This window comes from Monodelphis domestica, chromosome 1 (genome assembly GCF_027887165.1).
Source record: "Monodelphis domestica isolate mMonDom1 chromosome 1, mMonDom1.pri, whole genome shotgun sequence".
Classification (NCBI taxonomy): Eukaryota; Metazoa; Chordata; class Mammalia; order Didelphimorphia; family Didelphidae; genus Monodelphis; species Monodelphis domestica.
In genome coordinates, this window is record NC_077227.1 from 720880187 (window position 1) to 720907902 (window position 27716).

The 27716-nt window shown below is 45.3% G+C and overlaps 1 protein-coding gene across 4 annotated transcripts; it reads right to left on the reverse strand.

Moving 5' to 3' along the window:
• Nucleotides 1-679: 679 nt before the first annotated feature.
• LOC103094332 (zinc finger protein OZF-like) lies at nucleotides 680-27665 on the reverse strand. Of its 4 annotated transcripts, XM_056812636.1 has the most exons (6): nucleotides 27486-27665; nucleotides 27127-27302; nucleotides 23264-23315; nucleotides 12604-12730; nucleotides 10718-10813; nucleotides 680-6768 (listed from the first exon to the last, which is right to left on the reverse strand). In XM_056812636.1, the coding sequence occupies exons 3-6, from the start codon at nucleotides 23294-23296 to the stop codon at nucleotides 5711-5713; spliced, it is 1314 nt and encodes a 437-aa protein (XP_056668614.1). In that variant the 5' UTR covers nucleotides 23297-23315; nucleotides 27127-27302; nucleotides 27486-27665; the 3' UTR covers nucleotides 680-5710. The 4 variants fall into 4 exon arrangements, with proteins under 4 accessions (XP_056668614.1, XP_056668611.1, XP_056668604.1 ...); XM_056812633.1 differs by lacking the exon at nucleotides 27127-27302; XM_056812626.1 differs by lacking the exons at nucleotides 27127-27302; nucleotides 27486-27665 and adding an exon at nucleotides 25240-25534.
• Nucleotides 27666-27716: the final 51 nt, after the last annotated feature.

Below are 27716 nucleotides of genomic sequence, written 5' to 3' on the forward strand. Positions count from 1 at the left end.
TGCATCCTTAATCATTAATAAATCTCATAAAATATAATATTTCTATTACTAGAGACTAATTTAATTTTTACACTAGTTCTAGGAGAGAGCCATGTCCCAAATTGCCTCAGAAGATGGTCACCATGAGATAAGAAGTGGAGAATGAGGCTCAAAGGAAAGGGGAACCAGCAGAAGTCTGCTGCCTTCAGGGTTCCTGGCCCAGACTTACCAGGGACCTGCACCTGAAGAGTTGTTTTCCAAAAGGCAGAGTGATATCAGCTCCTAAAGGTCTTGCTTACATCCAGCCCACTCTGGGTGGGTCTTCCCAGACTTGAGAGCCACATGCTGCCCAAGTTAGTTCAATTTTTTCTCTTTTTTTCCTTAAAAATAAATAAGAACACAGCCATTTCTAATCCTAGTGGCTAGACCTTGAGACCTCACCTGGGGAAAATGTTCCCAATTTCCCCCCTCACAAAACAACCCAATTAGCAGACACTCAGGTTTTCGCCTGGGAAAGCTTCTATCTTTTAGCTACCTTGCCTTGTCTCTTAATTAGCTGTGAGGGCAAAAACCTGGGGAAAAGCTTTCACTCTCTCTTAAGAGAGAGAAAGTAATCCTGCTCTGCCCCAACAGAATTTCATCTCTCAGCCTAAAATCTCCAAGAAAGAAATTTCTCCAAGAAAACTAAACAAAATACAACTTCAGTTCATTTTTTTTATTAGAGTGACTATTAATTTAAAATTAACAAAGTTTTAGCCTTTTTTGCTCCTGAGAATCTGCTTTCTTTTTTCCACACCCCCTCCCCCATGTTTCTAGAGTTAACTTAAGTGAGAAGTAAAACCTGGGGAGATAAATCAGGAAGAGCAGCATTAAAATAACAACAACAACAACTGGTCCTTTTTACCCTAAGAGGCTTTTACATCCCAAATAAGGTAAAAATAATTTATAAAAACCTTTTTTGCACCAGGCCATACAAAAAAGTGACCCAGAACCTGTTTCCTGGAAGCACATGGTAGAAACACATGATTCTAATGTTTTTACCTGAGGGAGAATTCAGTTGCTTCCAATTGCCCCTCCTATAGGTGGCCTCCAACAATAGGCTTCCTCTCCCACCCTCCAACCAAGAAGTTAATCAAATCAAGGTGTGACATCCTTAAGAGGACCACACCCATACCTTTTATTTTCATACCCTGACTTTAACCCCTAGTGAGAAGTGCTATCTACTGACTAAAATGAGAATTATAAGAAATTTAAAAAATAATATATATGTGTGTGTATATCTATATCTATATAGAAATACATAATAAATGAATGCTATTCTACATGAAACTCTTATGGCTTTTGCACAATTAGGAACCTTAAAGGTTTCAGAATGCCTTCTATTCTTTATGTTCTTGGGTATTTTTATTTTTCTATTCCCAAATATTGGGACAAAAAATGCTACCATATGAAAAATTAAAGCCGAAATGCAGGCAGACACACAAATTCAATTGGACAATTTCAAATACTTCTTACATGGTCAATGGCAAATACTGACCCCATCCAAAACATGTCTGATTTTTACAAGCCTGTTCCTGAACCACTAAGATAGTAAAATACTATTTTCCCTGAAATAAAGATGGAAGATGCCTTTCCTATATCTCAGCTGCAGAACTACCTCTCTCACGCTTTGAAACTCTTGGCTGACCTTACCTCCCCTAATCCTTCTCCTAATGACTCATCCTCTCCTATTCCATCTCGCACCCCACAACCAATTCTAGCCCTGATGAAATCTCATCCTTCTAAAAAATGTTCCTCCCCAGGCTGACTCACCCTTACCCAAGTCAAATAAATCCCTGTTCCCCTTAAGGGAAATGCCCAAAATAGGACACAATGGGGATGTGGTAACCCTAAGACACCATACACCTTTTACTCCACAAGACATAAATGAATCGACATGCAATGTTCCCACTTGTGAAGAAGATCCCTTTGTGGTAATGAGAAAGATGGCTGACATTTTTTCAGTATAATCTGTCTTACAAAGATGTTGAAAACCTACTCCAGGAACGTGAGAAATGGAAAATAATTTCTCATATCAATGAAGTCTGGGGGCACAATGCAGGACACAGGCCATCACAGGATTCTGAATGGGACTATAACAGTGGATCTCTTGCTATGGGGAAATCATTAAGGCCCTCATATCACAAAAAACTCGGTCCCTGAACCACTTAAATTAGAAATGGAACACCTAACAGCTCTTTCAAATTTAAAACATGCTATCCGGTCTGATCTTGCTCTAGGCAACCCAAATTATGATAAACCATTTACCCTATATGTACATGAACAGAGAGGGGTAGCTTCAGGTGTTCTAACTCAACTTTTGGGACCTGCTCAATTTCCAGTAGCCTATTATTCATCCAAGTTGGATCCAGTAGCTGCCAGAGCACCACCATACCTTAGAGGAGTAGCTGACATGGCTTTATTATTATCAGCTGATCTAGTATTGGGATACCCACTGACCATAATGTGCTCACACAAGGTCAAAGCTTTGTTATTAATACATAGGACACAGGCATTTACTGATGAAGATTACTAGATCTGAGATAACCCTACAAAACAATGAACAAATTACAATAAAACTCTGTGGAGTCCTTAATCCTGCAACCTTGCTCCCCAATTTGCCAACTTCCAGGGAAAACCTTTACACAATTGTACATCCTTTGTGTCCATTGCTGATAAATCTCGGAATGTTTTACTGGACACCCCATTGGATGATTTGGATTTAATATTATTTATAGATGGTTCTTCATTTATGAGAAATGGTGTGCATTATACAGAAACGGCAGTAGCTATCGAATTTGATACTCTCTGGTCAGCTTCCTTACCCTTAAATGTACACTCACAAGGTGCATAACTCACAGATTTGAAACATACCTGTATCATTTCAAATGATAAAAGAGTCACAATTTACGGACTCCTATTACACATTTGGCATATGTCACGCTGTTGGCATGCTCCAGAGGGGATTCTTAACATCAGCTGGAAAATGTATTGCCAACTCAAACCTTATTACTTAACTTCTTTCTGTCATTCACTGCTCTGCACATAGAGGTGGCACTGACCCTGTCTCCAGGAGAAATAACCAAGCAGATAAAGCAACAAAACTAAGAGTCTTAGAAGGACTTGTATTAATTTTGTCACTAACAATTACTGATGATTTGGATCTACCTCTTTCCTATAATGACAAGGAAGTGGGGAAATGGAAGCAAAAACTAAAAGTAAAAAAGATTAATGGAGTATAGGTGTCATCTAAAGGAAAACCCCTGCTCCCTAGAAGTTTTCATCAACATGTTTGTCAATCTATTAATAAAAATGGTCACTTTGGCACCAAGGGCTTCATGGAGGAAGAGGATGGATAGCCCCTGGTATAACTACTATAGCCTCTAAAGTATGTACAGCCTGCCCTACCTGCCAGGCCTTTAATCAACATACCTTTCATGGCAAAACCTTTAGTGGATGTCCTCTCACTTACACACCATTTGAATATGACCAAATTGATTTTTATCTCTATGCCAAAAGCTAGACAATATAAATCTTTTTGGGTCATAGTTGATCAGCTGACCAGGTGGACTGAAGCATTCCTTACTGCTCAGGCCATATCTGCTTTTGTTGCCAAAGTCTTTTTAAAAGAAATTATTACCCGTTTTCTCTGCCCAGCACACATTAAATCGGATAGAGGAACTCATTTAGCCAATTCAGTCTTATTACAAATTAATTTACATTTAGGGATAACTCCTAAATTTCATACAACATCCCCAGAGCTACAGTCAAGTTGAAAGAATAAATAAAGAACTTAAAACTATGGTTGGCAAATTGTGCATAGAGATTTATTTAAAATGGCCACAAACTATACCTCTGGCCATATTTTATCTCAGAAGCAGACTGAGAGGTGATTTGCACATCTCACCTTTTGAGATGCTATTTGGACATCTACATATTCAGGCTGTAAACCTCAAAATTTCTCAGACTTATGAATGTTAGGGGTTTCCCCCATTGGGGAATCTTCTACTTAAAAAAATTCCCTAGCAGATGGTGAGAACTCTACTTGAGTGTGGGAGCTCCTAGCTATGGGAGTGTCCCTGCTCCACCCTACTTAAGACTGCCTTAGGACAGAAAACTGTTTGCTAAACAATGAAAGTACTTTGATCCATGCTTATGGAAGGGACAGGAAGTTCTTTGAGTCATGACTGTTTTAGAATTGATACAATGGGATACTAAGTACCTATAAAGGTGGGGAAACTTGTAAACTACTTAAACCTAAAAGGGTGATAACTTATTCAGAGGTTTTTTCTAATGAAATTTGTCGACACAGCAGCATTTTTTCCTGACTTACTAAAGAGATTAAAACTACTCAGCTGTGAATTCAAAATGGGCGGTCCTTTAGAAACATCTACAGTGAATGGTAGATGTAAGGACTTAGGGGAGGTGACAGAGGAGATTTTGCCCTTAAAAATAAGAGCTTGGATCTCATTCAGGGATCTCGATTTCTGACTCTGATTCTGAAGGAGAGTTCCTTGAGGAGCTCCTCTGAGGGACTCTGTCCCCCTGGGGTAGGAGCTCTGGAGGCTCTTGAGAGAGGCCCTTTGAAGCAATCTCTGGCTGGAAGATTCTTTGAGGAAGGATGCTGGCCTGGTGTCACTAGAATCCTTGTTTAGTAAGACCTTGTGGTGAGTGTTAAAAAACTGACTGATTTCTCTCTTAGACTCAGGTCTAGGCCATATTGGCTTGAGGCCCTTCATACTTATTCCTTTCTTACTCTCTCTCTTTCTTTGATTACTCATTGTATTGTTAATTAAAATCTCTAGAAAACCCAATTGACTTGGGTATTTGAATAATTGGGAATGTTTCCCTGGCGACCGCCTTATATTTGATTTTAAAACCCAAGAAACTGTAGTGAAACATATTTCTGCGGTAAAATTTACTCACCCTCTCTTATATCTATCACAATTTATATCGTCCACTATTTTTAATCACTACAGTTTAAGACCTCAACCATTTTAAATCTCACAGACACAACCTGAATAAATAAACAGGGTTTATTTAAGAAAAGGAAAGGAAGGGAAGGAAATTGGGATGATTTATCTAAAGAATATAAATAACCCTCCCACCAAATTTAGTTGGTAGCTTCAGAGAGATGCTATCTGCACTGTCAGTTACCTCTCTAACTAAGAGTCCCAGTACCTATAATGAAATGCACTTTAGTAACCCATATTCCCCCTTAAATGGTGATAGAGGTAGTAAGGTTGGAAGGTAAGCGGGAACACGGCTCAAAGGGAAGGTCTCACTGAATCATGTCTTTAGGGGTCTCAAGCAACTCTGTAGGAATGTCTTAGTCACCATAAATAAGATACACAGGAACATAAAATTGTTAAGATGGATCACAAGGAAAGCCACAGGAGAGAGAACAGCTAGTTCACCAGTTCCACCCTAAAACACTAGACAAACTCAATCTCCTGCTTAACTGTCTGTTAAAAGAAAAACAGTGCTATCACTTCTCCAGAATTCTGTAACCTTACTGCTTCTTACTTTGCAGTTGATCCCCTGCTCATTTCATCATAACCCTTGTATTCACCAGTGTGAATGCTCTGATGACGAGCAAGATGAGAGCTCTGACTGAATGTCTTTCCACATTTCTTGCATGTATAAGGTTTGTTCCCCCATGTGGATTCTGACATACATAAACCTCAAAGTTTTATGTGAATTTCTTTCCACATTGCTTTAATTCATAAGGTTTCCTGCCAGTGTGGACTCTTTGATGTACAGCGAGATTATGGTTACGGGTGAATGCCTTTCCACAATGCTTGCATTCATATGGTTTCTCCCCAGTGTGGACTCTCTGATGTACAGCAAAAGTGGAGCTCTGCCTAAAAGTCTTTCCACATTGCTTGCATTCATAAGGTTTCTCCCCAGTGTGGACTCTCTGATGTATAGCAAGATGGGATCCTCGACTGAATGCCTTTCCACATTGCTTGCATTCATAAGGTTTCTCCCCAGTGTGAACTCTCTGATGTATAGCAAGTTCAAAGCTCTGTCTGAATGTGTTTCCACATTGCTTGCATTCATAAGAATTTCTCCCCATGTGGATTCTTTGATGTACAGCAAGAGAGGAGCTTTGACTGAAAGTCTTACCACATTGCTTGCATTCATAAGGTTTCTCCCCAGTGTGAACCCTCTGATGTACAGCAAGTTCAAAGCTCTGTCTGAATGTCTTTCCACATTGCTTGCATTCATAAGGTTTCTCCCCAGTGTGTACTCTGTGGTGTATAGCAAGATGGGATTTTCGACTGAATGCCTTTCCACATTGCCTGCATTCATAGGGTTTCTCCCCAGTGTGGATTCTGTGATGTAAAGCAAGATGGGATTTCTGACTGAATGTCTTTCCACATTGATTGCATTCATAAGGTTTCTCACCAGTATGAATTCTCTGATGCACAGCAAGAGAGAAGCTCCGACTGAATGTCTTTCTACATTTCTTGCATTCATATGCTCTCTCACTAGATTGGATTCTCTGCTGTCCAGCAAGACTATCCCTTTGCATAAAAGTCTTTCTACTCTGATTACTTTCACTAAATTTTTCCTCAGTGTGAATTCTTTTATGTTCAATATGAGATGAATTTTTAGGTGTAACACAGAATTCTCTGAAAGCAACATTGCCAGGAACATCACACATGAAACTTTTTAGGTCCATTTCGTCCACAGGAAGGCTCACCAATGTGGGATTCGCCTTGATTTCGTGTCTGTTCTCGCCCTCTAAAAGAAACAAACAATAAAACATATATATATAGTGGCATATAAACATATATAACTTCATCTCCTTTTCTCCATTATCAGAACATAAACCACTTTATAACCTATTTTCTCAGATAAGAAGAAGTCTTCCAACTTAAATGGGCACAATCCATCCTTTGAAAATGGTATTATATCAAAGCTAAATAAAAATTTTTAAAAAGAGCTTCCCATGTGATCTCACTGGCTCTTCATAACACATATGGGATTTTGGACAGGCTAGCTTTATTACATTCTGAACTCAGACCATGACCTCAGAAAAGCTGAATGAGTTACTTGACCAGAAATCCTGGCATCTGAGACCAAACCTTGTGGTTAGGAATGCTCTGTCCATAGTACTAGACAAATCATTTTCAATCTTTTTGCTTGTTTCCATTGTCAATACATTCAATCCTCTCTTCAGAGGGATGACCCCACTGGGTGAATGTAGACTAAATATTTCTATAATTTCATTATCTAGCTTCTCTGTAAGCATCATGTAATTCCCTTTGTGATTGCTTTTGACTTTATTTTTTCTTTCAGTATCTGAGATCAGATGAAGAAATTCAGCACTTTTTTACATTTATCCAAGGCATAAAAATTTTGTTCTGTTCCCTACTCCTTGAGAGTAGACATTACTTTCCTTTAAATGGCTATTTTCACTAAAATAAAATCTTTCTACTAAATATAATTTAAATAAAAACATGGCATTTCCCATGCTTAAAAATGTGTCTCATACAGTAAGCTCAGTCCATGATCCTTTTGTAAAGAAATGGGCAAGAAAGCTCGAACAATTCTCTTCCTACTTCCCACCTCATATAGATGCTGGCATTTCCATGATATTCTTCTTTAAAATCTCAATATAGATGGTAGTATATTCTCATTGTATCTCAGAAACTTGCTAGGACTTTTAAGCCTGGGCAAGTCACAGGAATTCTGTTCGTATCAAGCTCCTCAACTGTAACATGGACATAATGATATCAAGTGACTCCTAGGGTTCCTATGAGGATCTAATGAGATAATATTCATGAAGTGTATGACACATACTAGGGACCATAAGCAAATGGTGATGTTTATTTTTATCATTAGAATTGGGATTATTTCCTCCTTTGATTGCTTTTCTCCTTAAACTGTCATTTTCTTCACTCCTCTAGTTCCTGATTTTCATGTTGAATTAAATGCATTTCCCTTCCCCAACACTCCTTTCTCCCTGGATCATCTCAGAGTGAGATTCAGGATCTGTTGCTTTTTTATAAACCACTGCCATATATGGGTTCTAGATTGTGAGCACCAAGTCACCCCAGACTGGTGTTTCCCTTCCTTTGTATACTCAGGGTTTAGCATGGTTCCTAGGACATATTTATTATTTAATACATGTTTACTGACTGGGCCCAGGGACTATGTCAGGCCCAAGCTCTACCAGCATCTTCGCATTTTGTCTCTCTCCTGAAAGGCAAATGCATGCTCTGGACTCAGATGTGTTTCTGACTCTCTCTTGCCCTTATTTCTCAGCAGTCAACAGTAACTCCATTGGAACTAGAGCAGACCTAATCCTTAAGATCCCAGAGGTTCCTCTCTAGGCTCTCATCTCTCTAAAGTGAAGTGTTGTGGTCACCTGATTGTCCAAGAACAAGACAAAGACTGAGCCCAGAGACCAGGAAAGGGTAAAGAGCTGATGATTTAGGGAAAACTTAGCCTTGGATATCTTCCAAGTCAATCAGCAGTCTTCTTTCTTGCTCATGGGCTGCAGGTCAATGGAGAGAAGGAAAATCAGGAAACCAGCTGCTTAGTTCTACTCTACATTGAGGCTCCCTGATCTCAGTTGGGTCCTAACCATGGCAAGTATAGAAACTGAAATTGAGAAAGTTTGAAAGGACACAAGGGGGAGTGGAATCCTGAGCCCTGAAAGATTGAAGCAGCTCTGATATGGGAAATCTCATCTCATCAAATAGCCTGAAGTGTCCCAAATAAACTACACTGATTCTGGTGTTTATCAATTGTCTTAAATCTCTTCTTCTGAAACTTTGATGGTCAGGAAGAACATTTGAGATTGACCCAAGTAGGATTTATCCTAGGAGGGAAGTCTATGTGTATAACCAGAAGAATCATCTATCTCTGTTACATCTCAAGACTAAAGACTAAACTTATACTTAAGAACTTAGTTTAAATAAAATATAATTTAGGGGAAAAGGAAGAATTACTTTTAGAATGGTCTCGGCCAGTGACCAAGCTGAGGACTCAAGATAGATTATCTTAAGAATCTCCTGAATCCCGCTTTCCTAAACCTTACTTGTCACAATAATAAACCACTGTTAATTCATATTGAATGCAGTCAGATAAGTCTTTGGAATATGTCAAAGAGATAGAGGGTGATAGGGTTCAAATAGGGTGTCACTTCAAAGAGATTTCAGTTAAGTCAAACCTGAGGTCGCTCACCATAACTGACACACTGACAGAGTCTGTAATCAGAAAGGACATCTAGAGGTGCCAGGTATTTTTCTACGCCCTGGAAAAATGTCAATTCTTTACCCCATAGTTGTCTCTTATCTGAATATTGGATGCTGTCTCCCTGTATTGAGGTTTCATCACTGGGACATCCCCCTTTGATACCCTCTGATTAAGAAGTATTCAAACTCCATCAAGCCTAGTTTAAAATAACATCCTCTATAAGGATTTTATTTCTCATTTTATACAAAGCAATCCTGTGACATCTCCCTCATGGATTCCCTTTGACACCTACCACAGCAGCCTTCCAAAGATTTCCCTGGTCTCTAGCTCTCCTCCTTCCACCCCCTGTCTCACCTTCTGAGCTGAGAACTTGGCTTCTATTTTACTAAACAAAAGCTGAACCTCTCTGCACAGTTCCCTTATCCCCCACATCTCACCCAGCTCAGCTGCCTCCTTTTCATTTTTGGCCTCAAGATCAGAGGAAATGGTCATTCTTCTCCTAAAGAAAATCTCTTTCCATGAGCAAAGAATCCCATCCCATTTCTCATGTAAGCTCATCTATCTCTCCCACCAGTGCCACCATTGTTTTTTCATCTTTAGGCTTTCTTACACTACTTACTTAATGACTTGTAAACCTCAAAATTTCCTTCCCTGAAATAGAGATGGAAAACACCTTCTGGCGACCACAAAGGGAGGTTTACAACTCTTCCTCTAGGAACTAATAAACCATTTCTTCCCTATGCTCCAAACACTCTCATTTTAACTCTTCAACCTGATGAGATACTATCCAACATGGGTTCTTGGGTTTAGGGTTAAACTGCTAGCAATGGCCATTTACAGTGAGTTGTGCCAGTGCTTTTCCCTTGTTTTCTCTTCTTTTTTCCAAGAATCCACAGTCTGACTCTCCTGAAGTTCCAGGCCACCTCCCCCCAATAGACCTCTCTAGTGCTCCTTCCCTTCAAAGCCTTCTCTCTAGTGACTGGCTGCCCTAGAACTGGGATCTAGAGGGCTTCTACAGAATGGTGAGCATGCTGCTATCTGCTCTAGCAGAGGGTGAGCTCAATGAGGGCAGGGGATGTCCACTTGCAGCCCTTTATGTTCCCTGTAACTTAGCCCAGGACCCAGCACAAAGCCAGCACTCATACATGTTTCTGGATACTAAAGAGTTCAGAGGGAATAAGCTCAGCTCTTCTGGCACCTGCTGGAGACTTCCAGGCCCTTCAGTCCCAAGCACTGACTTCTTAGAAGGTCATAGACTGATCCCATGAAGGAAGCAGATATGAAATGCAGTCCAACAACCTCATCTTACAGACGTGAAACTGAGGCTCAGGGCTTCAGTGACTTGCCCAGGAAGACCCTGCTAAAATCTCTCAAAAACAATTCCAAGTTCAGTCCTCCTGCCCCCAAATCTAGCTCTGGCTTCACCAGAGAACACAGAAGCCTCTGGTCACCCAGGCTCTCCCACACCTCTTTTCCCCTCCCTTACCTGGGCAGAAACTCTTCAGGCCTTCTTGCTCCTGCATCCATGAGGCTTCCCTCTGTTCCAAATAAGAAATCACATCTTCCGGGGGAACAGGAAGCCCTAGGCAAGGGATAATTAGTCCAGGAGGCGGATGGAGAGAAACTCCTCACTGAGTTCTCTTTAGGGAAAGGTTGGGCAGTCTAATGACACCACTCAGAGACTCTCTCCATGGGGTTCCCACAGGAGTCTGACCTCACCCCCTCAGTGTCTGTAATGAAGGAGTTAAAGGTAGGATCTGCTTGTTACCCTGCTGGGGGACCTGGAATGAGCAACAGCCCTCTTTCCCCCCCATCCTGTTCTGGTCCATTCTGACAGAAACTCCTCAACTCCCACACAGAGTCCAAGGGTCATTGTTCTGGGTCAGTCTGAAGCCCCAGACCCAGGGACCTCAAGGCATCAGATTTTGTCCCATCACCCTGCCTGATCTTTCCTCCCTAACACCACTCTGATCCTCATGGACTGTTTGCTTGGGGAGTCTCTGCCGCCTCTCCTGGGGAAATCAACAATACTCCTTGGGCCCAAAGCTATCTCTCAGGCAGTCCACTCATCCTGACAATCACAGAGGATGACAAGCAGGGCCTGCAGGAGATTTGCTGGGACTCCTGGAGCAGATTCTCCACAAAATTTAGTGTGGGGAGGGGAGGGAGGAGAAGGCTGAGGAACCAATCTGGAACCAGAATGCTAGGTTCTAGTGCATTTTCTTCAGGGAAGGCTGGACTCAGTCCATACTTTTCCATTATCTGGAAATGAGAGGCAGGTAGGAGGGAGGGAGGAGTCAGGGTGCTGGGATTAGAGGCAGGAAGGCCTCAGTTTACATTTCACCACAAACACCTCCTATGTGCATGCCTCAGAACAAGCCACTTAATCGAATGTATTTCCTCATCTATAAAATGGGGGTAATTGTGTCACTGAATTAAGAAGATGAAGGCAAGGAAGAAGTGCCATAATATAACAGATGTGTCAAGGAAGTTCATACCCTCCCTACCTTGAGTAGCTTGACCTGTCCATCAAACAATCCTGACATAATACAGTTGTGCCAGGTTTGCGTCCCTATATGTGCTATATGTCAATAAAAGTCAAGGATTTGGGCTTGAGGGGCGAGAAGAGAACAAAGAAAGAAGAAGTCAGGAAAAGCGTAGGAAGGTGAAGGGAAGGAGGAAGAGACTTGCAGTCTAGGCACCACATGGTCAGGTTACTTAGAGGAATAATGGTCTACCCTTTCTAATAATCTTTATAAAATATATATCTGGGTAGAAATATAATTTCAATTCTTACACAGAGAAAACCCTGAGCAGAGCTCATGGCCAAGAGCAGGTCATGATAAACGCTTCATCCCTGCCCACCCTTCCTTACTGGCTCTGCTGGAGGTTTAGGGAAATAGGAGAGAAGACTAAAGACAAACCTGATCTCATAGAGACACCTAGGAATTCTGAGCTACAAGTTTATGCTGGTTAAAGAGAATAAGATCCTCAAAAATGATGCATTCTAGAAGGGAAGGAGGTAGGAGGAAAACCTACCTCAACCTTTCCCAGATGGGTTTTGGAGACCCAATTCCGGGCCAGGGAGAGGCGAGAAGGAATCAGCTCTGAGATTATTTCCATGTCTGAGATTCTTCAACATGTATGTGATCTCAGACTTCAGGAACACCAAAGGGAATCCCCAAGGTCCCATTACACAATGCAAAGTCCTTTTACAGGAGATCCAGACAGCAGGAGGCGCTTGACTCTGGGCCTCAGTATACCAGCCCTCATCCCTTCTTCATGACTGAAAACTGTTCAAAACCCTGCCTGCTGCTGAGGGTGATATTCCCTTGGATAGCTGATTCAGGCAGCAGGGAGAGGACTCCTTACCCACAGAGAGCAGGTTCCAGGCATTCTCCAGCATCACCTCCTTGTACAGCTCCTTCTCACCAGGGGACAAGAGGCGCCACTCCTCCTGGGTGAAGTCCACAGCCACATCCTTGAACGTCACCACCTCCTAGAGAAGCCCAAGTCAGAGAGGACTGAAAACCGCATCACAATGAAGAACCCACCTCTGGTCTGTTACAGGAGGAAACTGACCCACAGACAAGGGAGGGGCCCAAAGGTCCTGCCAATCATCTGTCAGAGCCAGAACTTGAAGCTGAGTCTTTAAAGAGCCCAATGGAGGTTTGAGAAAAGCAGCTCTATGATGCAGCAGAAGGAAGCCGAGGAGATTCTACTGTGTGAAGGGAAATATCAAGGGGACCCCCATTGTAGCTTGGATCCCAAGGACCCCAGCAGCGGGATGTAGCTGTCAGTCACATGTCTGTGGCCCTGTTGCTGTGTCCCAGTGCAGCCAGCATCAGTGTGAGAGTCATCAACATGCCAGAGCCAGAGCCAGGGAGGGGGGAGTTTGCCTCAGTTTACCCTTTGGTTAAATTTTACTCCCAGCACCTGCAAATGTGAACTTCACAATGTTGGACACAACAGTAGATGTTCACTAAATGAAGAGGAGTCTGCAGTGTTTTTAGGAAGAGACACCAAAGAGAAGAAATCATTTGCTTTTTAAATACCCCCAAGCAACAGAAATTCAGCAGTGAATAACTGAAGACAACAGTAGCAGCACCAGGACATCAGAGAAAGGAGAAAAAAGCATCTTTAAAACTACAGTTAAGGAGAAAGGAAGGAAGGAGTAAAACCAGGAAGGCTAAAGCTGAAGACCAAGACAGAGGGAATCATGGGAAGAATCATGTGCTGTCCCATCTGCTCTAGGAGGATGGATGCTTCCTGTGTTGGACTGCAGGACCACAGGGGAAAAGAGGAGGTAGATACAGAGAAGATGGGGACACATCCAGGGCATCTCAAGGACCAGAAACTTTCATTTCATTCCCTCTACAGTCAGCACCTGGTCTGCATTTCTGGGGATTCCTCAAGAAGCAAAGATAGTCCTTGCCCTCCAGGAGCTCTCAGCCTAGTGCAAGAGGAAGACAATACACAGATACATGGGCACAAAGCAAGCTCTATCTAGGAGAAACAGGGAGGAATGGAAAGAATGAAGGCACTCTGACCAAGAGGGATGAGGGAAGGTTTCCTGTAGAAAGTTTTTAGTTTTTAGTTGGGACTTACGTGAAGTTTAAAGGGGTCAGTGATCTGAAATGTGGAGGGAAAATATTCCAGACATGAGATGAAGCCATTGAAAATGTCTGGAACTAGACACAGCCAGATCACACAGTGCATATAGAGTGCCAGATCTGGAGTCAGGAAAACCTGGGTTCAAATGTGACCTCAGTCACTTCCTAGCTGTGTGATCCTGGGTAAGTCCCTTACCTCTGATTGCCTAGCCCTCATCACTCATCTATCTTATCCTAATCTGATCCTAAGATGGAAAGTAAGGGTTAAAAAAAATCTTTTCCATTTGGGGCCAGTTAGGTGACTGTGAATAGAGAACTACAACTAGAGAGAGAAGGTTATAGGTTCAAATATGACATCTGACACCTCCTACCTATGTGACCTTGGGTAAGTCACTTACCTCTTAGCCTGATGCCTATCTCTTAGCCATTTTCTGCCTCCCAACAGATGCTTACCATCCATTCTAAGACAGAAATTCAAGATTTTTTTTTTTAAGTCTGCAGCTAAGGGAATCCAGGAGGCCAGGTTCTCTAGATCCAAGAATACAGACTGGGGAGTAATGAATAAGAATACGGGAAAGAGGGCTTTGAACACTAAACAGAATGTTTTGTATTTGATCCTAGAGGGAATAGGGAGCCACTGAGGTTTATGGAATAGGGGAGGGACATGATCAGAACTGTGCTGTAGGAAAATCACTCTGGTGGGATAATAGAGGAGGCCTTGGAGTGGGAAGAGACTTGTGGGAGACACAGTAGCAAGTGATCTTAATAGTCCAGGAGGGAGGTGGTGTGGGCCTCCACCAGGAATATGGCAGTGACAGGACAGAAGGGGGGTGTGTTGGAGAGATGCTGCAAAGGTGAAACTGACTGGTCCTGATGCCATATTGGATATGTGGGTAAGGGACAGTGAGGAGTCAAGGTGGATTCCTTGGTTTTAAGTCTGAGGGAAGAGGAGGATACAGCTACAGAGAAGGTGGGGGTTCTGTCTAGGTGAGAGAGAACAATGTGTTTGGGACACACTGAGCTCAAGGTGTCTACTGGCTACCTAGTGTGAAATCCCTGTAAGGAAATTTGAGATGAATGACTGGAGGTCAGCACAGATTAGAGTAGAAAATGTAGACCTGAGACTCATCAGCAGAGAGATGGTGCTTGCATCCCTGGTAGCTGATGAGATCACCAAGTAAAGAAGTCCAGAGGGAGAAGAGTAGAGGGCCAAGATAGGGCTGCAGGAACTCCCTCACCCTAACTCTACTGTTACAAGATCTAGAGGAGGAGCCAGCAGAGAAGACAGAGAATCACAGGTCAGAGAAGGAGGAGCTAAACCAGGAGAGAGAGAGCTGTGTCCCAAACCCTAGAGAGAACAGAATATCAAGGAGGAGAGAGTGAGCCAGAAGCATCAAAGCCTGCAGACAGGACTGAGAGGAGGAGGACTGCCAAAGGCAAGGTCCAGCCTCACTAGAGACTCCAGGGATTCCCCACAGGTGTCAAATGGTCAGTCAAGAAAATAACAAACAGAAGAGAGCTGTATATCAATCATCCATGAGGCATGCTTTGCACCTGATCGCTGCTCAGCCACCCCCAGGCCTGGTGTATCTAACACTCATGTCTAAATCGAGATAATTGGAAAAGTAATACATTAACTTTTAACAAATCACTTGATTAACGTTCTAAGATCATTCGATATTCTTGTATTGTATTTATTGATCTGACAAAGCATACAAAGTTTCTACACAAGATAAATGATTTCATCACAGGTAGATTAATTTGCTCATTAACCTGTGAGGAGTCTAAGATTACAATCAAGGAAATTTGCTTATTACTTTTCATAAAAAAATAATCAATCAGAAATTCTTAAACAATTCAACAATCGGAGCACTGAGCTTGAAGAATCAGAGGAAGATATCATTCAGATTAATTGTTGGGCAGATCATTTTTCAGGTTTATCAGGGAGTTTCTGACCGTTGAATTACTGGTTTGTGAAATCAAGTCACTGAGGTATGCTGAAGCCTGGTGTACCTTGTGTCAAGGAAGCTCATCCCTTCCCCCTTCCTGAGTAACTTTACATGTCCATCAAACATTCCTGACATACCACAGTTGCTCTAGGTTTGCATAGGTGTACATACATCAATAAAAGTTAAGGTTTGGGGAAGGACCCGGGAGACCAAGGAGAGAAAGGGGGAGACCGACAAGAAGACCATGAGGGAAGCATGAGAAGGGACAGTGCAGGAGGTGAGGGGGAAATGAAAAAGGAACTGGGAGGCTAGGCTCAATGCCGCTGTTAAGGTCTGGGATTTCACCCACCACCAAGGAAGGTCATGGGCAATGCAATCAGGCAAGGAATAAGGCCGTTTATTATGGAACTGATACGTGCATCAGTGGGAACCTCTGCCATAAGAGTTCCGAGCTGCTTCTGACATGCTGGGGTTTAAATACTTTTCAGCATGTATGGCTCTTATCTGCTTCCTACTATTCTTGGAACTTTGACAATTTTATATTATTGGGGTCTTCCTGGCCTTTATCTGGTACCTACTGCAGCTGAGGTTTGGCATGTTTATTGGGGTCTTCCTGGCCTTTATCTGGTACCTACTGCAGCTGCATGTTTATTGGGGTCTTCCTAACTTCCAAGGCTAGCCAGCTTTTAAAGTTTTCCTGTATTTTCAAGGCTGGTCATTTTGGCCTCCCTCACCACCAGGTTACTTAAGAATGGTTGTCTACCCTTCATAATAAATTTTATAAAACATATACCTCTGGGTTGCAAGAAATATTATTTAATTCTTAATTATAATTTAATTATTATATTATAATATAATTATGTAATGTATAATTATATTATATAATAAGTTGGTGAGCCAGAAGGGACTTTTTAGAACCTTCATTTTCTTCTGAAAGAAGTTTTGAGTCTTAGGTGAAGTTTAATTAAGATAGAAGTTGCTTCAGTTAGCTAGCCTGCCTTTGTATTCAGCAACCTTGGCTGAGAAAGGAAACCGGCTGCTGTTTTCCCGGACAGATCAGATTGGATTGGTAAGAAAAACTCCTTCCATGGTGGCATCCCCCGCCCCACTCCCGACTGCACCCCATTTTTTTCTTTCAGCTTGAATAGGGGTGAAGGGGGCCTTTTTGCCCATAAGGAATCTGGTGGGTTTTAGTACCCAATAGGAACTCCTGCTCTTTTATTTTCCACAGCAGGAAAGGTCCTGGAGTTCCTCCTTTCAGACTTCTGCAGTGCAGAGCAGAGGGACCCCTTGAATGGACCCTGGGCTTTCAGGCTGTGCATCAGGGCCCAAGGGAACTCCCTACCCCCACCCTCCCCACATTGAAAACACTTGGCTCCACGTGAAAATGGTTGGGACATATTGGAGACAGTTCTGTTACACTGTTACAGTCTCATACCATGAGGGAGGGAGGTGCCCAAGTGGCTTAGTTAACCTATGATGTATTATAATCTCATCCAGTAGTTGGGGGTGATTTGTTTGGTTTCTTTTTCTTTTGTCAATTGTTTCATATACCTCATAACTCAGTCATGGATCCCAGTGTGATTCTGGTGTTGGTCAACACCCTCCTCGGGGGGGATTGTATAATTATCCTAAAATGCAAGGTTTAAAATTTTTTGGAGAAATTTCAGGAAAAGAAACTTGCCAACACTCAAAATCAAGAAGGTCGATCCTCTTGGAGAAGGTGCTGTAAAATGCCTGAGGAAGCTACACATTGCATCAAAAGATCCAGAATGAACTTTGGGATATAAAGAACTGAATTGGAAGGGATTGAACATACTTACTCTGAATGTAAACACTTATGCCAAAGGGGACTGCCCCCTAATTGGCATTTTGTCAATGCATCTATCGATCAGTTTTTGTATTTCACTCCCATCTCTAACTACTGTAACTCCCTCTTAGAAAATGCAATATTGTATGTATTTTTAGCTAGAAGGTATCTAGAGTTATAAGATAGTTATATTTAAATGATCCACTGGGGAGACGGGTCTCCCAAAGGATCACAGGGGAAATTGTGTCAAGGAAGCTCATCCCCTCCCCCTTCCTGAGTAACTTTACATGTCCATCAAACATTCCTGACATATAACAGTTGCACCAGGTTTGGGTCAACCTGAGTCAGCAAAAGTTCTATACATCAATAGAAGTTGAGGTTTAGGGCAGGACCGCGGAGACCAACGAGAGAAAGGGGGAGACCGACAAGAAGACCATGAGGCAAGCATGAGAAGGGACAATGCAGGAGGTGAGGGGGAAATGAGAAAGGAACTGGGAGGCTTCATAATAAACTTTATAAAATATATACCTCTGGGTAGCAAGAAATATTATTTAATTTTTAATTATAACAACCTGCATGTTTTGTATGGGTCTTTATGATTGATTTTTATGCTGGCTTCATGAGAATAAGTTTCTGTGAGTGGGAAAGTTCTGGGCTTGGCTTGTACATACAGTTTTACTGGGAATTACGAACCTACGTAAAAGTTAAGCATTGGAAGTCTTTTGGGATTGGGTTTGAGGGTCTGATCTTTTGGTGATGTTTTGGGGAAACAAAAGTACAGAAATTTTGCTCTTGTATTATTCCTTCTGAGGTTCAGAGGGAAAAGTAATCATGTCAATTCCCTTAGGTAACGGATGTTAATGAGAGAGGTCATGGAAAGGGGACAGAGTAGACAACCATATCTAGCCAAGGGGCCACTCTGTGACCTCGAGTGACTTTGTCAAGGCATTGTGATCTGATGGCTCCCAGCAGAGAACTAAGGGTAGTCTCTATGTTCTCAGAAAAAAAAAAAAAGAGCATACAGGGGAGGAGGTACAGAGGAGTAGGCAAAGCCTGAGAAGAGGAGAAAGGATGGAGGCCCTAACTTAACATGGAAGGGGGTTCCACTAATGAATGTTCTCATGGGTAAAGGGAGATGAGGACTCACCCTGAGGCCAGAGAGACTTGGTGCCTGCAGTCTACTTGTCCTGAGTAGGTAGGGGGAGGCTGCAACTTGTCGTAGGGGTGGGGGGTGGGGGTCCAGTGTGGCACTTGGAGAACTGGGACAGCTTTGACCCAGGGACCAGATTTCCAGGCAAATGTAGAAGAAAATAAAGACGTCAACTGAGACAAGTGAAGATGAAATGCCTGAGGAATCAAAGCTCTGCTCTTCTGAGCACATCAGTTTATTAAAGCAATATATGACCACTGCCTAACCAATAAGGACCAGGTCCATTCCTGGGCTTAGGGCTGGACCTCAAAATCAGGGGGAAAAGAGACTGATCTACCTTAAAAGAAATGAATTAAATAAGACCAATGAATACAACGGAAACAATCCAACGTGGGTCATCTGCTTCCTAATTGGAGAAAAGATTATGTATTTGCCAAGTCGGGATAGGGAAGAGGGACAGAGGAAGCTCCCTGAAAAGGGGTCCCACTCCTCCCCAACATCTGTAAGCAATCAACAGAACAAAGAAGCAATAACTAATTGGTCAATATGGACCCAGTTTGTGTAAAATTTAAAATCATATATCTAATAATAAAAATATTATATTTTATGAGGTTTATTAAGGATTATTAAGTCAAGGAATAAAGAAGATACAAAATAAAAACCACGTGACAATGGCTGATTAGCCCATTTAAAATCCATGCACTTAGCTTACCACTATACATGCTACATCATTGCAAAAGGAAGAGAAGAGAGCATGGGAGGAGTTACTGCCAGTTAAATACCAATTTTGATCTCGCCAACATGGAGACTCAGGAGAGATTATTGGGAATTCTGGGAAATACCAAGAACTTCTGGGGATTGAAGTCTAGGGTTCAAAATCTCCATTTATACATTTGCAGATGAGACTCACTGAATGCCTGAGATGTACCATAAGGAGAAAAGTTCCATCAGGGTCTGACTGTGTTTCTGGTCAGCCTAAGCTCGGGCCTTAGCTGAGGGTCTCTAAACAGCAGGAACAGGAGGTCCAGTTTCCCAGTTAGGCAGGAAGATGTTCAAATGATGTAAGACAGCTTTCTCCCAATTCTCCCCATTAAAGAAACTTTCCTCTCCATCCAGAATCTGGACCGAAGTACACAACTGAACAGGAGAGAACTGAGCCACCTCCAGAGCTCTGAGCCACAAGATTGGAGAGTGTTTCCACAATTCACCCCTCGCTGCCCCAAAGCCCTCCCTTCGTGCCCAAGAGGGAATCAGCTCAGGAGATGGCACGAGGTCGGCTTGTCCCAGCTTCTTCACACACCCTACAGGAAATGCTGAGGCCATGCTTTATGGGAATACTGAGAACAGAGATTTTCTGGAAACAGCAGCCATGTCAGCCTCTGCACCTCCTCAGAGACGGGGAGCTCCACAAGTCCACATCAGTTTGTCTAGTGAAACCTCACAGAAGCGGCTTCAGATTGAACAGAATTCTTAGAGTATCAAATCCAAAAACATAATCCAAGAAAAATGTAATTTTGCCCCTCATGCCATGAGGAAGAGGGTATCTGACAGGACTGGATAAAATCATAACAAAATTCATTTGGGAAAAACCAAAAGATCGGCCATATCAAGGAAAATGATGAAAAGAAGACAGAATAAATGGGGACCAGCACGACCAGAGCTCAGATCAGATCACAAGTCAGCAGTCACCCTAAACCTGGGGTATCGGTAAGATAATAAGGAGATAAAGCAATGGAACAGACTAAAGAAAATAATTCCTTTCAAGTGGCAAACAAGCAATTTGGGAGAAAAAAATTCCTTATTTTGTAAAAATTGCTAAGAAACCTGAAATGCAGCCTGGAAGGAAATGAGGCTCAGAGCATAAGCCTACACCATACTCTGCTAGGCATGGTTTAAGGAAATGTGAGCTTAATACTAAAGATCATACTGTAAAAAGGTAGGAGAGAAACAGCTCCTACACGTCTCACAGCTACAGGGAGATGTATGTAGAATAATATTTTATTTTCTCCCCAATTACAGGGAAAAACAATTTCTAACATTCATTTTTTTTAAATTAAGTTCCAAATAGTCTCCCTTCCTCCATTCCCCCTCCCTGAGAGAGCAACCAGTCTGATCTAGACTTTACCTGATTAATCATGTAAAATACGTTTCCACATTACTCATTCTCTGGAAGAAATCTCAAACCAAAGAAAGTGAAAGTAAGGAAAAAAGGGAAACATTCTTTAACCTGAATTCAGAGTCCATCACTTCTTTCTCTGGAAGCTGATGGCTTTTCTCATAATGAATCCTTTGGGACTGTCTTACAGCCATGAATTGCTGAGAATAGCTGAGTCATTCACAGCTTCTGACCACAAGATATTGCTGTTATTCTATAAAATGTTCTCCTGCTTCTGATCACACTTTGCATCAGTTCATGGAAGGCTTCCCAGGTTTCTCTGAAATGATCCAGCCTGTTATTTCTCATATCCAACTGGGTAACACTATAATCACACACACGACAGCTTGTTCAGCCATTCACCAAATAATGAATGTCCCTTTATTTCCAATTCTCTGCTAACACAAAAATATCAGATATATAAATATCTTTGTATAAATAGGTTCTGCCCCCTTCTTGGGGATCTCTCTGGGATACATGCTTAGATCAAAAGGTATACACAGTCTGTAAGCCTTTAGGGCAAACTTCCAAATGGCCCTCAAATGGTCAATCAATGGACAACAAGTCCACCAAAAATGTATGAGTGTCCCAGCTTTCACACAACCCTGAATTGATCTTTATATTTCTCTGGCACAATGGCCAAATTGACAGGCATGAGAGGGTGCCTCAGAGGTGTTTAACTTCACAGTTCAAGGACACAAATGCTTAGCTGAACTCTAAATAGAGGCGATTTTTTAAAAAATAGAAAAGTTTGATTTCTAAAAACAGAAAAACTTCTGCACAAAACCTTAACCTCTGTTTGCCTCAGTTTCCTCCACTGTGAAATAACAAGAATAAGAACATTTGCCCCAGAGTGTTATTATACAGATTGCTGAAAGCTGACTTTTAGGAGAACATGAAGCACGCCAGCCTGTCTGCATCCCATTGTTTGCACTGAGCCGGATGCCTCTGTGACAAGGCCAGGATGTCTCCCTCAGGACCTCCCTAACCCTATTGGCACAGAAACTCGCAGGCCTTCCAGGAACTCAGCCCTTCTCTCCAGCCTGTCCAACCAGGGAAGGACTAGACCAGGGAGGAACTCTACAGAACAGGAGGAATGTAGCCAGCTGCTGGCTCTGCTCAAGAACACAGGAAGCTCCTCTCTGAGAAAAAGGCCCCATTTCTGTGTGGGGGCCCTTCCTGGGCTCCCCCCAAACTCCTCAGACTCCCTCTGGGTCAGGGAGCTCAGCAGCAGCCCAGTGGGGGGGTCACTCTCTGGAGTGGATACAAAAGCCACAGGGGAGCTCTCTGGGCCTCCCCAGCTGCCCGACTCTGGCTGTCCCTGGCAAGGACCTGACCATTCCCACCACAGGCTCCCCTGGCATAGGCTGACCTTCCAGGCCTTCCTCTCCCCTCACACCTCCCTCCTCCTCCTCCTCTGACCTCTGGCCTCCTGGCTGATCCTTGGCCAGGACCTTCCCTGGCCAGATTCTGGGCCTCTCCTGAGGCTGTCTGTCTCCCTGCAGGGAATGTCCTCCCTCCTGCCTCTGGCCTCCGAGCTTCCTTCCAGTCCCAGCTGAATCCTCCCCTGGGGAACCAGTGACCTCCCAGAAGCTGAGAGCCTCCCTCCCAGGGGCCTCCCTCCCTCCCTTCCTCCCTTCCTCCCTCCCTCCCTCCCTCCCAGGGGCCTCCCTCCCTCCCCCCCCCGCCCCCCCAGCTGGTTTGGACACGGCTGCTGAGGGCTCTCCTCGGTCAGACTGGGGGGGCCTGGAGGGCGGCCGATGGCTTCTCCCTTCCTTTGGGCTGAGCAGTGCCCGGCACACACCAGGGTGTTCCTCCACACTGGCTCAGCTGGGCTAAGAATGGGGGACAGGAAGGAGCTGGAGGGACCCGGGAAGACTTGAGGACTTGAGGCAGAAGCCAGGGAGCAGCCCGGGGGACAAGGTCTTCCCTGAGGACCCCACAGAGCAGGGGACACCCTCGGGCTCTGCTCCAGACCAGACTCCAGAGGGAACAGGGGAGAAGCAGCAGAGAAGAGGCTGGGAGGGAGGCAGGCAAGCAGAGAGCCAAGACAGGATGCCCAGACAGGGAAGGACAAGGAGTCAAGGGTCGTCCTGGGCCCTCACCTGTGATGGGAGAAATCCGGCCTGGGAGGCAGCGCCTGGGGGAGCTCTGGGGGTCTGAGGGGCCCCCGGGCCAAGGAATCCCTGCCAAAGGCCAGGAGAGAGCCAGGAAGGGCTGCTCCTCCTGCCTGGGATGGGGGGGCAGAAAGGGCCCAGCAGGAAGGAGGGAGCAGCTTCCCAGCCCATCTTGGCTCAGAGCCAGGGAAGGGCCTCCTGGCTGAGGGGCTCCCATCTGGGCCTGGAATGCACTTACCTGGCCTGGCAGTCTGTCCCTCTCCAAGGCCATCCCTGGCACTCCAGGCTCCCTGTAGAGGCAGCAAAGGAGCCCCAGTCAGTCCCTCTGGGGAGTCTCCTCCATCTTTTCCCAGCCTCGTCTCCCCACTCAGGCTGCTGCTCCCCACCTTCCCCCCACTTTCTGGCCCCTCAATGGAGCTCCAGACAAAGCTCTTCCCAGCAGGCCTCCATTGGCCCAGGGAATGTCTGACTTCTCTGGTCTTCTGAGCAGCAGGAGCTGGCCTGGAGCCCCTCCTGGGGCCCTCCCTGCCCTCTTTCCCAGTGTAGAAAAGCCCATCTTCCTCACTGCCTTTGGGCTCCCTCTCTGGGCCAGTTGCTCCTGCTGAGAGCTGAGCAGAAAGCTGCCTGGATCTCCCTCCCAGCTTGGGATCTGGCTCAGCCCCATCCCTCCTGGGGCCAGCCCTGGGCCTCTGCACCCTGAGCTGGGCAGGGAGAAGGGACCCAGAGGGGCCCAGGGTTTCCCTTCTCTTCCCAGGCCTGAGGCTGCCCCACAGGGATCTCCATGGGGTGAGGGGCCCCAGGAGTCCCCCAGGGCCAGGCCTGCCCTCAGGGGACCATCCCAAGGGCCAGGGGGCCAAAGAGGGGCCCCAGGAAAGGGCTTTGGCTCCTGGGAGGCCCCCGGGGCAGGAAGGCAGAGCTCAGGGATCCTCCCAGAGGGCCTGGTCTGAGGGCAGCACAGAGGACTCTCTAAGCAGGAGCTGGGGGACAGGACACCTGGGTCAGGAATCCCTGGGCCCCTGGAATGGCCCCTTTCTTCCCCCCCAGACCCCTCCCCAACTTCTAGATTCCACTCCAGCATTAGAATCCCCCATGGGACACCCCCACCAGGCTGGGCAGGAGAGAGCCCCTCATCCCCCTGAATCACTCGACCTTCCCTCTCCCATATTCCTAGGGACCCTCTCCTCCTCCCTCCATATAGCCTAGATACAGCCTCGGGGAACTGGGGGCCTCAGAGAGCCCAAGGGGGAGAATAGGCCCCATGGGGGGATGTGAGGGAATATGAGGCCCACAACAAGTGGCCATTGGGGCCTTCTGGGGTTCTGGGGGTATTTGAACCATTTCAGGAGAATTTGGCAGGTGAAAAAGGGAGTCAGTACTGGGTTGGGGAGGAGGGATAGGACTGGTGGATTACAGAAAAGGGGAAGGAGGGGGAGGTGCAGAACCAGGAACAGGTCCTAGATGTGGCAAAGAGGCCAAGGTGGGCTGAATCTGACAAGAAACTGACCAAAGCCAAAGCCCTGCTCTCAAGGGGAGAGGGAGGGGCTACACTAGGACCCCCTGGGAGCTCTCCCATCCCAGAAGTCCTCAAGTGCCTACTGGAGGCACCCTTGGGCTGGGAGAGGGTCATGGGCTTCTCAGTGCTCTAGGAGGAGATCCTCCAGCCAGGAAGCCCTTCCAGGGGGCCAGGCCAGGCTCAGAGTTCAAAGATAAAAGGGGGAGCCTCCAAGAGCACAGGAAGGACTTGAGACCTGATTGGAACCCAGGCCCTCCTCACTGCAGGCCTGGCCCTGTGCACAGCAACCCAGGTGGGTATCCCTTGGCCAGAGGGCAGTCCTCCCTGTGGGGAAGGCCCTCCTCCCCTCCTCAGTCCCCATCCCTGACTGTAGGGCCTTCCTGGTGCTCTGCTGGCCTCCTGACCTCTCTTTCCCTTCCTGCCAGCCTCCATTCAGCCCCTGAGGTGACTTTCCTCTGGCCCAGGCTCCCCCCAACTCCCCATCCAATCCCCCATGATGCTCTTAGGCACCCTCCCTCAATGGTCCCATCCCCCTCCTCCCTGCCACACCCTCTGCCCTGGGCCACACCAGCCTCCTGGGGGTCCATGAACAGCACCTACAGCTCCAGGCCAGGAGCACCTTCTCTAGCTAATAGGCTCTCCCTCCCCAGCTCTAGCCACTGCCCTCCGTGGCTTCCCTATAGTTCAAAAGATGATCTCACCTCCTCCAGGAAGCCCTCCTGCACTCTTCACTTTCTACCTTCTCTCTGGTCATTATTGCTTGTTTAGCCAGGGTAAAAGAGAATGCTTAATTCCTAGCTCCAACTTAGCTGGAGATAGAGCTGACTCAGTGCAGCTGTTGAGAGCCAGGACCAAATGAGGAGATTCCATTACACTGGAGAGCAGCCCACAGGAAAAGGAAATAGAAATGGCTCTCAGAGAATGAGTGTGACTGCCTGCAGGCACAAATTAATATATTCCTGGGTGGATACTGGATAAGGAAAACTAGAAACCAAGGGAAAATGGGTGAAGGGGAGGGGGGGATGAGAGAGAGAGAGAAAGAGAAAGAGAGAAAGAGAGAGAGAGAGAGAGAGAGAGAGAGAGAGAGAGAGACAGAGACAGAGACAGAGAGACAGAGAGACAGAGACAGAGACAGAGACAGAGATAGAGACAGAGAGAACACAATAGAGCAGTGGTTCTCAACCTTTCTAATGCCAGGACCCCACAATACAGTTCCTCATGTTGTGGTGACCCCAAACCAAAAAATTATTTTGGTGGCTACTTCAAAACTGTAATTTTGTAATTATGTATTTTCCGATGGCTTTAGGTGACCCCTGTGTTTTGGTCGTTTGACCCCCACCGTGGTCTCATCCACAGGTTGAGAACCACTGCAATAGAGGAAGAAAGACTCAGAGGTGGAGTCTTCAAGAACATGGGCTCCAGCATGCATGCTCCTCTTATGGTGGAAGAGAGAGAGAGAGCTAAGTTTGTCCCCAATCCTTTATTGGAGACTCAAGGAATGGGGAATGGGAGGGAGCTAATGAACATGTGACACAGCATACAGAGCATCTGATGTTGGTTCAACTGACAACCACAAGATCAAAGAGGAGTGAATCAAACATGTGACCTAGAAGGGAATCTGGTCCCTCAAGGTAGGAGCTACGACCCTGTGGCAGCTACAGTCCTGCCCAGGAATTCTCCTGACCTTAGGACTGTAGGTTTGGAGAGTGCTCACAATTAATAAAGTACCAATTAAATACAATGATCAAGAAATAATATGACCACGAGTCTGGTACATGAGCACAGAGTTTCCAATATTAATTCATCAATAATACTTTCAAGATTAGAATATCCCTGCGATGCCACAGAAAGTGATGTAGGAAGGGCAGTCAGACAGGAAGAGATAAAGGCAAGCACGAAGTTTGAAGGGGGAAAGGGGGCCTATCACTAACCTTTCCTGAGAGCAGGTGTTGCTGCTGGCTCTGGATGAGGCCAGTTTGGCTGCTGGAGAATCTCATGGAAGGAGAGTATGAGATGGGGCAGCTGTCCCTTGTTTAGGGATCCAGTTGGAATATAGAGACAACAATAGTGTAGGTCCCGCCTGGTTAGTGAGGCTGAAGAGGTATTAGTGAGACTCTCAAAGGATAGTTTTTAGAGGCAGGTTATAGGTTGTTATGAGAACTTTTAGGTAGCACTAAGATAGATCCTTAAATCTCTCTCTTTTCTATCTTTCCGCCTTTACTAATCTTTTCTCAATTAAAACAAAACTTTGTTAAACTGCTCTCCTATCTCTGTCAAGCTCCTAATTTTAACCCCTACAGAAGAATAGCGTGTGCTTGGGGTGACTGAAGCAGAGGCTAACCAAAGGACGAGGGAGGCGGGGAAGCAGGACATTGGGGATCTGGGTTCAGAAGCTAGGAGGCAGGACTGCTGGGTCCTTAAAAGGCGCGGTAAAACTGCACCTGGTACAGGCCCCCTGGACACCCCCTCCAGGCAGGAAGTTTTAGCAGGAAAGATAAACTGGAAGTGAAAGGAGGAGCCTACAGCCGACCCCTGTTACAGACCAGAGTAGCCATGGGGATTCATGATATCCCGCAGGAAATTCTCACCCCTTCGCTGCCGGTCTGGCTCCGCTCCAGCCCCAAGTCCTTTCTGGATCCAGCCAGCCCAGTCCAGCCTCAGAGTCCCAGGACGTGGGGGGAAGAGGAGGGCTGACGGTTTGGGGGGATCCAGGAATTAGGCTCAAGGAGGTACAGGCGGGAGGTGGTCTGCCTCGAAGGGACTCCTAAAAGGGAGAATTCGACCTCAGCGCCAGCCAGGGTCCCTGCTCTAACCTGTGGGGAGGGGAGTGGTGCTCTCGGCCGCTCGCCCTCCCATCACCGTGCAGAAGCCAGGCCCCTCCACATCTGGCCCCTCCCCACTGCGGTCCCCCCTTTCCCGCTGTCCCCTGCCACCACTTCCTAAATACCTAGGTCAGAGCGCGGGGCGCTGGAAATTAAAGTATCTCCTTAGGATCCAAGGTAGGAATATCTTTGGAACTGGAGAAGGAGGTGGGATTCCAGGCGATCGTCACTTCCTGCTTCATAGAGGCCCCGCCCTGCCCGTTGGGGATGCCCCCCTCCCGCTCCTCCCTTCAGAGCCTCCAACGTGAGCCCCGCCCTCTCCTCCAAGCCTCCCCTTCATTCCTCCACACCCACGA

Bases quoted from the DNA above. Each gene is read 5' to 3' on its own strand.
- LOC103094332 (XM_056812621.1), bottom strand. From the start codon at position 18,984: ATGTGCTCAGAAGAGCAGAGCTTTGATTCCTCAGGCATTTCATCTTCA. The intron at 12,731-18,750 runs GTGAGTCCTCAT...GGGCTTCTCTAG, and splicing joins CAAGTCTCTCTGGCCTCAGG to GAGGTGGTGACGTTCAAGGA. The intron at 10,814-12,603 runs GTAAGGAGTCCT...TCCCTTGCCTAG, and splicing joins CTGGAACCTGCTCTCTGTGG to GGCTTCCTGTTCCCCCGGAA.